This window comes from Lepisma saccharinum, chromosome 20 (genome assembly GCF_977018435.1).
Source record: "Lepisma saccharinum chromosome 20, izLepSacc3.1, whole genome shotgun sequence".
In the NCBI taxonomy this organism is placed as follows: Eukaryota; Metazoa; Arthropoda; class Insecta; order Zygentoma; family Lepismatidae; genus Lepisma; species Lepisma saccharinum.
The window spans coordinates 21,136,208-21,148,341 of record NC_139248.1 but is presented as its reverse complement, the minus strand read 5'-3'; the positions used below and the strand labels follow the sequence as shown (position 1 = coordinate 21,148,341).

General features: G+C 39.4%; 2 protein-coding genes across 2 annotated transcripts in view; both read left to right on the top strand.

The window, feature by feature from the left end:
- The window catches only part of LOC146003543 (uncharacterized), a 45,058-nt gene extending 39,375 nt beyond the window's left edge, over positions 1–5,683 (top strand). The window contains exons 6-8 of the mRNA XM_083141837.1: positions 1,302–1,538; positions 3,434–3,630; positions 5,272–5,683. Coding sequence (XP_082997963.1) covers positions 1,302–1,538; positions 3,434–3,630; positions 5,272–5,482 — 645 coding nt within the window. The 3' untranslated portion in view covers positions 5,483–5,683. The remainder of the gene's footprint in view (positions 1–1,301; positions 1,539–3,433; positions 3,631–5,271) is intronic.
- Positions 5,684–8,884: 3,201 nt separating this feature from the next.
- The window catches only part of LOC146003754 (uncharacterized), a 90,791-nt gene continuing 87,541 nt past the window's right edge, over positions 8,885–12,134 (top strand). The window contains exon 1 of the mRNA XM_083142162.1: positions 8,885–9,009. Within this exon, the coding sequence (XP_082998288.1) occupies positions 8,959–9,009 (51 nt within the window). The 5' untranslated portion in view covers positions 8,885–8,958. The remainder of the gene's footprint in view (positions 9,010–12,134) is intronic.

Sequence of the window (12,134 nt, the reverse complement as noted above, 5' to 3'; positions counted from 1 at the left end):
AGAGGGGACTGACTTTGGATTTGAATTGAGAAGGGAGAAGAGGTTAGGAGAGCAGTGGAGCAGAGGTGAGAGGACGCTCTGGTCAACCAATTGAGAAGCCAACAGAGGACTTCGTATATTTTATTCATCATAATTCATCAGATAGACAGGTAACTATCCTAAACCCAGCCATGATTCAGGTTCAAAGGTTCATGAAACCCAACGAGTGACCGTTGCCTTTTTTAGTTGTTAAGTTCCTAAATCTTATTTGTACCTTTCGTACTGCCAAGCGTTAACTCGTCATGCCAATGACGAGTGCTCTCATCATAGAGGATGAATGATGAATAGCTTACATCACCCAGCAATTAATTGCGAAGTGACTGGTTCTGATCCCATCATTCTTTAGAATGATACGTGGTGGAGATGCGGGATTCTATAGAATGATACGAATTTGATTAATCAGAAAACCATATGTTATTGTAACCATTGAAGAGATCTCTCATTGTTCTACAGAACTCTAAATGATTGGCAGGATCTTGTGGTTTTAATTCTTGCGTAATAGCAATTTTGTATGAGTGGAAATTCATATCCTTGCGAATAATGCAATGAACTGTCAACTTATGCAAATTTAAAGAAGCTGCACGCAGTCTTAACGATTGGCGAGGATCCTCACTAACAGACTGGCGCACGCGGTCAACGTTTCTGTTCGATCTTGATGACCTTGGACGTTCCGGCGGTTTACTCGTCATAATGCTTCCAGTGTGCTTGGGACGTCTCTCATTACTGCCAGGTTATAATGATGCCGGTACAAACGACGCACAACATAAGAATCATTATTTTTATAAAACGCACGAACACAAAATCCACGTTGTTGCCCCGTAAAGCGCTCCATGGCAACTAAATATTAACAATGTTGGCAATCGTTTGCGATCTTTCTAATTTCTCCGTAATGTGCGAATTGCCCCAGAGGGCGGATTCAAAAACGAAAATATTTCTGAGACACCCTTTATATAACAAATTTGGAACCCGGAAAAGAATGCATAGTGAATCTGTGTTTAGGCAAACAATTTAGGAGCTACATAGTCTAGTCGGTAGAACGTATGACTCCCACAGTGGGTGATCTGGAGTTCACCTATCCTCAATAAACGGGAACCTGGGGGAAACTCTATGGATCTTCAATAGTTGTGATCTACCTGGAATATTTTTGGTAATATTAAAGTTCCCTCTAAAACATGGAAAATTTGGGAAGAGGGACACGAAGGTTTCGAAGGGGCCAGTGCCCCGCCTCCTCTTAGCGAAGTAAATTTGAGTCCTTCCTGTAGGTTTACGTAAACGAGGAGTACGGCTGGAGAGCAGGGAGGACCTTGAAAGTGGGTTCGAGTCCTCTGAAGCTGGTCATAGGAGTCCCCTGCCACTTCAAGAGGGACCCGGATCTCGTCGCCACTTTCGAGCTGGACGGAAGCATCAAGGAGAAACTGAAGAACCAGAAGAAGGGGAAGCTGTATGAACAGACCATCCGGAACAAGGTGATCAGCATCCCGCCCAGGACCAGCATGAAGGTAAGGGGTGCTCAACCTCCGTCAAGCCGCGGCCCGGTAAATTAGTTTCTTAAAAGTCGATGCCCCGATCACAATAATTTTACTCGTAAATAGCTATTTTTTTTAAATTTCATACTTTAATTAATATGTACCCTCGGAATTTAATATTAATAAATAAATCATGGCATAATCATATATAGTATTAGTTAGATCATGTCTAGGCTTCTTGTCAAATGTAAATTTGGTTTAAATTAGATGACAACGACTGGATATAATGGAGTCTTTAGTTTCATCTGGCCAATATCATTCAATTAGTAAGTGCTAATTTTCATTGGCATGTTCCATTTCACAGAAAAAATCCAATTATTCAGAATGTTTTCACTTCAATTTATTTGCTAATCATATCACTGCGCAAACTGAATTAACATTTTCAACCTCCAAATTTGGAAGCGGCCTCTTAATCTCAGTCGAGACCAAAATGTTTGCCACCTCAGGCTGCAAGCTCGAGAAAGGCCTCACGCATGTAATTCAAATTTGGAGGCTGCATGTGTGATAGCTCCCTCTCAATTCTTTTCAATTCTCACCAGCACTGGCGAGAAATAATTTTCTCTTACCCGTGGTTGCCAGCTCGGGCTGCAAGACGCAAACTTCAGTAGAGCCTCTCGCGGCCCTCTACAATCGACGCCAGAACCCCTTTATAGGGCCATAGCCTGACGGTTGAGAAACACTGATCTGCAACCGCGCACAACGGTTGAGAAAGGGAGGAAGCGAATGGGCGGAGCAAAGCAGTGCGCGAAATGGCTGTTAGCTGCAGCCGCGTTTTCCCCTCCATGAAATCACTTCCCCTCTGCGGAAATGACTTGTTTTCGTGCGCTTGCTCGACAGACTCCTGAGAGAGAATATAGTTTCGCTCATTAATGTCGAAAAATATAATTTAAAAGAGTTTTGAAAATGTCAAAAAGTGGACGAAAGATGGAAATCTATATATCGTTATTTACCTACTAAGAATGCTTCGGCGAGAGGTTTTCGCTCAAGCGCCAAATAGTGTACACACAAGACGCTAGATAGCGTTCGAAATTGAGAGCTCTTCGCTCGCCATGACGTCACGAACGATTAGACTCGACCAGGAAAAACAAACGGCATGTACTTAAAGCCAGGTAGTACCGTATAACAATCTTTTGTGGTAGGGGCTTTCAAATATGGATTGTGAAGTGAAAGTCTCAGTGAGCATAGTCATCAGGTCCATTCTAAAATACAGTTTATTCTATCTTACCAATACACAATGATATTGTAAATTAAATAGATGATTGTGGGCTGAAACTTCCAGGGTGCATAATTTTACATACCGTGTATGTGTCTGCGGCTATTGTCACATTAAAATATTCCTTTGTATACACTCGTGCGATACAAGGGAGCGAGCGTGGTCTCATGCAGTACTCTATTACCATCAGTCTGAACGATAAATAACACACAAAATCCCACACACGTCTCAGAAATAGTGTATTTGTAAAATAGAATAACATGACTACATGTTAAAGTCCACGTGTTTGCTTCGTTAACGTCGAAGAACTAAAGAAAGCCGCCGCCACAAACGTGGGTGGGGATAAATAGCGGGCGAGTTGTTTTCGTCCAATCACACTCACCCTTCAGCCAATGGGCGCAGCTGTCATTCTGCTCGTCTACTCCACGTGGAGTCTCAGTCACATGACAGCGGATACGCTGTTGCCGTACTTTGCAACTTCAATGTGGAGACCGTGGAAAGGTGCTTGTGCGCGGAGGGACAAGGTGGCGTAGAGTAGATGTGTGGCAACACTTTGCGTTGAATGTGATTGTTGCAGCTGGTGGGCGCGCTCCGTGGATGCCGGTGGTTAACGTAGCTATCGCGTCGACTATAACCATCTTATTATGCATTGCAGGTAGACGTGGAGATATACGAGGCCATAGCCAATGTGCCATTCGTAAACTATGTACGCATATCTGGGTATGTTATTGTGTGCATGCTGGATGCGATCTATGCCAAGATAGAAGCTACTCCTGCCCAGGTATACTGCTGGGGATACCCGATCTTCTTCTTCGATGGACCTAATTTCCCAAGGGAAGGAAACAATCTTCAGTAAGTACTCTTAAATTATTTTTTATGCATTTCCTTCAAGTTGTGAATCTTCATTTATAAGATATAAACGATTTGATGTTTTCAGTCAAGGATTTCGGATTTTTTTCGTTAATCTTCGTGGCTGTCAAGGTCGAGACAAATTATTGCCTACGTAGTAACATAGTGACACGAGGCAAACTTGTTCAAGACAAGAGGTCTGTGAAAACCGTAGTATCTGTTGTTCTATACGGTCATATATGCTAATCCATAAACAAATTGCCTAATGCATTTAAACAGAACGCTGTTGTTTGGCGATGACGTTAAGGCGAAATTGAAACAACGACAAAATAACTGAAACGGCGAGGATTGTGGATGCTACGATTTTATTTTGTTTCATATCACGTTAAGTGCATCACCGTAACAGGTTTTAATACCGTACTTTAATGTATTTTTAAGAGTGGTAATTTCTAAAAATATCCAAGTCCTACTTATGTCATAATCCTCAGGTCATTGCGCGACATTTCTTTATATACAGAGTGTCCGGGTTGTAACTGAAAGTTTTAAAATAATTATTACATTTCAACAAACCGAGCTTTTTCTTAAGAAAGCATTGCAAGAGCAATAGTACCTTTGTGAGTTTGGTTCAGTAAATTTTCATACATGTACAACTAGTGGTGGCCGCGCAAGGGTCGCTCAAACAAAAATGGCGTCGGTACTGGAAAAAGCACGCGTAGCCCAAGGAAGTCAATACGGGAGGCGAGCAGGCAGCCAGGAATTCCAAGGTCCACTGTTCACGAAGTCGTGCACAAAAGGTTTGTACGCATACAAGGTGCAGTTGTTGCACGAAATTAAGCCAAAAAGACATTTATTTGTTATTGACATTCTGCAGAAGACTGATGTTACCCCTCGAGACTTCTTTCTTTGGGAGTATATCAAAGACATGGTGTATTCTGGTCAAAAGATAGATGATCTACAAGAACTACAGGGCCGTATTCGGAATGCTCTTGCTTTTGTAATCCCCTCTGATGCCGTAGAACAGGTGGAGGAAGGGAATACAGGCTGAACATTCTCCGTGCCACAAACGGAGCTCGTGTGGAGCTATACTGAGCTGTAACTGGTTCTAATAAAACTTGACGAGTTTGCATTCAAAATGTATGTATTTGTTTCTAGCTACTCCTTACAATATTAAAATAATACACCACTTTAAAAACTGCCAGTCCCACTCCGGACACCCTGTATATACGCAAGAAATTGGAACTATGTTTCCATACATACATATAGTGGTCTCTTCCACTGTCTGTGAGAAAGTTAGAGTCAGAGTTTTTAATGAAATTCCAAATAATACGCGTAACTGAATTTGCTTCAACTCTGAAAGATAACAGGATACTGCTGCTCTTTAGTTGCAGAGTAACTGCATCAATTCCATCATACCACCACTCAAACTCATCGTCGCCATTTGTAGCAGAAAAGCGACGCTAAATAACAAACATCAAAATCGTCCTCAAATCTTAAACATTTTACTCTTCATCTTCCCAAAACTACACCAAAAAATCCATTCGATAATATTTTTCCTTATGCGAAGATACTGGAGAGAATGTCCCTGTTGTCTCCTCCAAGTTCCAACTCGAGGCCTTGAAACTAATCAAAACTTCGCAATTTCAGGTTCATATTCACAGGCCTCTTCTCCGGAAAGAAGTACTTCAACACGAGCGGCTGGATCAACGAATTCGAACTCAACCCTGGCAGACGTCAATCTGGCGAGTACAGGCCAGGGAAATTCAGAAGCAAGTACCCACTCTTTGATCTTCAAGATCCCCTGGCCATGAAGGAACACTTGCTGCCGCCGGAGGGAGTTCCTGGTCTAGAATTCTAGAAGCACCATCAAGCATATCACGGACCTTAAAGAGTTATGTAGAATACTAGAAGTAGCGTCTTGAAGGTCTTTGCAAATTGGTGCAACCAAGTGAATTCGGCATATCGAAGGAGATGCAAACATGGTCTCAAGCATTGGATATATGTATACTTATTTGTCTTGTAATATGTTTTAGCAATAAATAGTTAATGGCATCATTTACTACTACCTCTTTTCTTCAGCGCCAATTTTGTGATACATACGTCTTCTGTTACCTTGGCCTTAGGATGAAGTACAAGTATGTATAACAAAAATATTCATGGGGAAGATCATATCAAGCTTGGCATAATTTGAGTTTTTTTAAAAGAAACAAAACATAATTTTAATCAAGAAAAAATAAACATGTTTTAAACAAATAAAACGTTTAAAACAATGTCAAGACGACTTATTTTCTGAGAAGAATGGTTGATAATCATTTAAACAAGGACTGTGTTTCTTGGTTATAAAGTTAACACTTGACTAACTTCTTAAACTAACGGTTTTCTTTACTTTCAAATCTCGCATGTAGGCTGTTCGAGAAGGTTCAACTAATCCACTATTGCCAGGCCGCGCTATCCCGTAGTGGCTACTCTCTTTTCAGAAATATCACATTTTAGTGTGAATGCAACAAAATACAATGACTACTCTCTCTTAGGGATCCCCGCAGACAAAAAGGTATTGACCGTCTGTAAAGCTGGCGCGACATCAGAATTTCAAGTTCCTCCACTCCCCTTTGCAAATTTAGATTTGTTTAGGAGACACAATTCTTGTCCAGCCATAGTAGAACATGTTTCGGCAATAGAGAACGCGAGGGAATCATTTTGTATTCATTAATTTTTAACAGAAAACTTTTACTGAAAGTACACTGTATATATCGAAAGCGAAGTCAACCCGTAAGATCGCTGTACTGAAGTTTGTTACCTGATTAAAAATATATTCACTGGTAAGTTTCACTTATCCTCTTATTATTTACGATTATGTCTGTGTTAAAAGAACACATTGGGTCTTGAGGCTATTGGCCGAATAATCAATTCTCTCAAGGGAAGGGAGAGTTTAGTTCCCTAGTTTTTAGACGTTAGAGGAAGGTGTGGGCATTTATTTATATGTTCATGGACTATTTATTGTTAGTTGAGGATGAGTGATCGATTAATCGTTTAACGATATGTAAAGTTGCGAGGAGTGAAAAGCACCACCGTACGGCTTCTGGTGGAACACAATATTTTCACATCAAACGGTGTGTCTCATCAACCAAAATATCGTTAAGTCAATATTGTATTTTATTTTGCATGGGTAAAAAATGAGAAAATTGTGTAAATACGTGCTCTATAACAACGAGAGAGAAATTCGATATTGATTCTTGTTATTTAGCGTCGATTTTCTGACACTTCTGCCTAATCGCGACGATCAAAATGAGTGATGATATGATGAAATTGAAAGAACACTAATGCCCAGGTCGGGATTCAAACCTTGGAATCCTGGTTTCGTAGTATGCTGTGCTAACCACTCCACCACCGAGGTCAGCAAAGAGAGCGAAATGTGTTTGGAAACGGGATGACGCGTAAATGTTGCAAGGTACTGCAAGACAAAAATATCCGTAGTGGTAATATCCATTTTTTAATATAATTTTCATCGCGACTATTTTCAAGTCTTGCATTTTGAACCACAACCATTTGGAAAGGGAAATATGCTTCAATTTTGCCTGATGTAAGAGGTTTAAAGCTCTGTGAAATTCTCACTCTTGAGATATCTTTAAGAAACTAAAAGTTAAAAATATGCAAAACAGTAATTTTGCCTGTAGTATTATTATATTGATGTAAACTTGGTCCCTAACATTAAAAGAGGAACATACATTAAGAGTATTTGAAAATAAAACTTTTAGAAAAAAAATGGATCTAAAAGGGATGAGGAGTCAGGTGAGTGAGATGATTACATAATTTAGAACTGCATAATTTATATTCATCTCCAGATATTATTAGAATAATAAAATGAAGTAGACTGAGATGGGCAGGTCATGTGGCAAGAATGGGAGAGGAAAGAAAAGTTTACAGGATTCTTGTGAAACCTGATGCTAAGAAGCCTGTACGCAGGCCAAGACAAGGATGGAGGGATAACGTTGAGATGGACCTAAAGGAAATCGGTAAAGATAGAAAACATTGGATTGATCTTGCTCAGGATAAGGACAGTTGGAAGGTTGTGTTGCTACAGCCATAATTTTTGTTATAGGCCCGGCGATGCCTCAGGCCCCACAACCATCTAGGACCGGCCTTGTTGTAGCCTATGCCATGCCTGAAAACTACCGGGTGTCCCAGAAGCCTTCTCCTGATTACAAACTTTATTCATATCCGCTATATGCAATGTAGAGATGTGAAAGTGGTGCCAAAATGTTGGAAAACTAACCAAGTTTATTTGTTGCAGGTTTCAGTAATGTGGCTGCAGTGTAGCACTGTCAGTGCCAAGGAATCCGGAATTAAGGCTCTTGACATCGGGTGGCATCTTTCCATACAATGTTTCTTGGACTTGACAGGATTTGGGAATGAAGATAAATTCCATTTTTTAAATACCAACTTATTGATGGCAGATATTCTAGACGAAAGAATTCTGTACATTTGAAAGTTCCTCTGCACTGTTATTGGTGATCGGGTCTCGTGATACCAGAGGACATGCTGAGCTTTTTCCTGATTTGTGAACATTTCCGGTTTTCTGGGCACTGATACTGCTGCACTACAGCCAGCCACGTTACTCAAACCTGCAAAAAAAAAAAAAAAAAAAAAACTTTGTTAGTTTTCCAACATTTTGGCACCACTTTCACATCTCTACCTTGCATATAGCGGATATGAATAAAGTTTGTAATCAGGGAAATACTTCTGGGACACCCGGTACTTTAAGTTGCGTTCCTTAATCTAGAAAAAACTTTAGTGTGGGCAAGGTTTTGAAAATAACGAAATTGGCAAAAAGTGTGTGCTCCCGCGCGCGTTTGTGTACGTATTCCCAGCTATTAATATCAAACGGTCCTTTAGAAAATGCACCAATAAGTCCATTTCTTATAGTTCGTGATCTTGCCCAGAAATATGTACTTCGAAATTGCATACGTCTCCCGAAACAATGCATGGAACATAAAGAGCGTAAATTGTGGAAAGGGCAACTACAAACACCAAACGATCTCAATACGAGTTAAAAAAACAGCTCGTCAAACGCCATAAGCACAATTGATCATTGACGTCACGAGGTCGTGAACTTCCGGATCATTTTGTTATAGCACTGGTACGACATGGAACGACCCAAGTAAGAAATGTTTTAAGCCGTGTCGTAAATTTTTAATTTACAAAGAATGCATTCTGTACATAAGAATTATGGCACCATTTCTTCTTTAATAGCGATTTTAGTCGAAAACAGCGCGGGGGGAAGTTGCATGCCATTGATATTTGACACTCCTATACATCTTTTGTGTATTGACGACAATGGTCAAGACACTATTGTTTGCAATACTTGCAACTGCGTTGATTTTGCAGGTTTGTTTATATTTAGTACTAATTAACCTATTCATACTAATTATCGACCTATTATACTAATAATTGTTTAGTTTTAACTTTGAGGATATCTACACATAAAACTAAATTTGTCAATTATATTGATAATAAATTTACCGTTATGTACACTTGCCCAAAAGTTACCTGACCGCCTTTGATTTCCTCCAGGTGGACTACAACCGAGTGCAGTGTTTGCAACCTCACCAAAGTTTCTCTGGTTCCAATTGCAACATATTCTCAAAACATTATTCCTCATATTTAATATTTACGATTTGTTCTCTATTAATATGTTGAATGAATATAGTTGTTGACTTAATGTGATAAGCAAGAATGCAAATCTTCCACCACTGTTTTTCATCTAATAAAGGGACCTGTAGTAAGGTTGGCTATTCCCTGCCGGCGCTTAAGAGCTATGTTGCTGCATTAACGATTTTTGGACTTATAATAATTGTTGGCGATCGGGTAACTTTTGGAGAAGTGTACATAAATATCATGTAAGTTATTATTTGATTTCTGATTAGTTACTACATCACTTGTTGATTTTTAAAATGCTGTTTTAGAAATGTAAGTTCAGAAATACAAATTAAATTTATTTAGAAAATTTCAGATAGAGCACGTAGCCATTTTACACTGAAATCAGTAACAATGAAAAGAACAAAAATAAAAATAACAAAATAAGACAAAATATTAATATAAATAAGTCAAGATAGCACAATTAAATATTATTTATTCTGATGGTTGACTGAAAGGCATACTCTGTGGAAAATACATCAGGACTTGATGGAAGGTCGTTATATTGAGTGGGAAGTCTGTGGAAGAGCGACCATTTTTTAATTTACAGTCTAGGCTTTTTTGTGTAAAATAGATTTGTGTTGCGTGTTGTGCGAATAGGCACTAGAAAGTGGAATTCCTGGAGGAGCGTGTTGCAACGGATTTTGCCATTGACAATTCTGTTAAGATACCTAAAATCATTCAGTAAACGGCGCTGATAGGGAGTCTGTAGGTTTAGAAAGGCCAGGAGATGTGGTGTTGGAAAGTTGCGTAATGAGGGAACCCTGTAACGAACTATAGCCAGGAAAAAGTTAAGCACAGAATCGATTCTGGAGAGCTGAGTGGGACATGCCATGGACCAGACGGGAGAGCAGTATTCTATTATTGGGGAAATGAATAATTTGAAGTACAAGGTGAGCGCTGAGATGTCACTATTTTCGGTGAAACGATACAGTAAACCTAAGAGACGCATAGTCTTTTTTGTCATGCCCGTAATATGTTCTTCAAATGTGAGTTTTTGGTCGAAAACAATGCCTAGGTCTTTATGAGAGGATACTGCTTTGATGTTATTGCCAAAGGTGGAGCAAGATGACTTTAACAGGTTATTTTTGAGAGAGATGGTGAGAGTAGTACATTTTTCAGGATTTAATGTAAGTTTCCATGTCAGGCACCATGAAAAAACGTTGTTATGTTATTCTGGAGAAGATCTTTACGATTCAATCGTTTCCTGAATTATATTTCTGAGCTAAAATCAATATTCTGCAAAGAAACTATATTGATTGCTAAGAGTGTCATATCTCACACACATATACACTCCCCTGCCCATTCGTATAAGTTTATGTAAGAATAGGTCATGCTTGAATTGTTACAACTCGCTAGGAACTTTGCCGAACTGCAACGAAGCAGTTTTCGAAATTTCCTCTCCTTTCAAAAAACAGCTATGATATTCCAAAATATGAAAAATGCTTATAATTCCTTTTAGACCATTCATATGTATCGTCGAGTGGCTTGCATTCGCTGTTGTCTAGATATTCGCTATAGTTTTGTGATTATGTAAACTTACTAAACTATTGCAAATATGTGTGTGCATATCGTATTATACACACTTGCGAAAAAGATAGATAAAGGAGCAGGAATTGCAACGAACACCAATCCGAACACAAAATAAGTTAAAATATGGATTACACATCAAAACGAGGTGCAGTTCTTTCATTAATTTTCTCTCAGCAAATTCAATTTGTCTGTCAAACTCAATTTCGTTTGTAATTTCCAGGAACGATTAGTCGCAAGATCATACTGTGGATACTACTGTAACCATGGGCGTATATATAGTTCACGTAAGGGAGGGGGTTCGACTTTTGGTTCAATTAGGGTTCCTATTTTTCATAAGTGAAAATCCGGGACACTACTGACCGGTAGCTTGTTAGGGAGCGAGGGGGGGGGGGGGGCTGGACCCGATTAAGTTGTATGTATGTACAACATAATCGTCATTTACATCCAACATTGTGTGGGAACCTTATTTGAAAACTGAGGACTGAACAGATAGGCACCCAAGCACTGACTCTTTCTGGTATACAATGGAAGAGAATCGTAACTGAAATTCAGCACTGCTAGCAGACGGTGGCGCCATCGTGAAGTCAAAGATGTTTGCAGTACGGTCTGCATCTCGTTAACTCTTGTATTATGGAGAGGGAGTGGTTCAATGTCTCGGGTGTTGAAAATGAAACTGGCAGTGTAGCCAAGATCACCAACAATTTGTGCATATTTGAGTACAAGAGCTTGTCACAATTTTGTACTGCATAGAATGCAGACCCTAGACATGTCTTTCCAATTACTGTTTGCCACATTTTTAATTCAGTTTTGAAAATGTAAAAAATATCAACCAGGCCATCCAACATTTTGACACACTGTCCCAATGAATGAGGAATAGGCATTTCATATTGGAATAAGTTGTTGCAATTTTTCAATGTGTTGCCTGTGTTCAGAGAAACTTGGGTTCATTTCTACTACAAAATGGTCCAAAAATGGACAACAGTAAAGTTTCTACTATTAGTGTATACGATTTCACAGGTCACTCGACTGAGTATACTTTTGTGTCCATCTTGCGCCAAACAACTTGAGAATGTTACAGTACTTCCCTAGTAACTGCATTTTTTACAGCCAAATTACTTTGAGAAGATTGATTGATTTATTTGCATTATTTTACTTCGCTTTTTGTTCCACTTTTGGCTAATTTCCGAAGGTCGGGATGAGTGATGACATGATGAAATTGATAAATGGACACCTACAAACGGGTGTCCTAACCTAACCCGGTACCCACGATGTGCTAACCACGG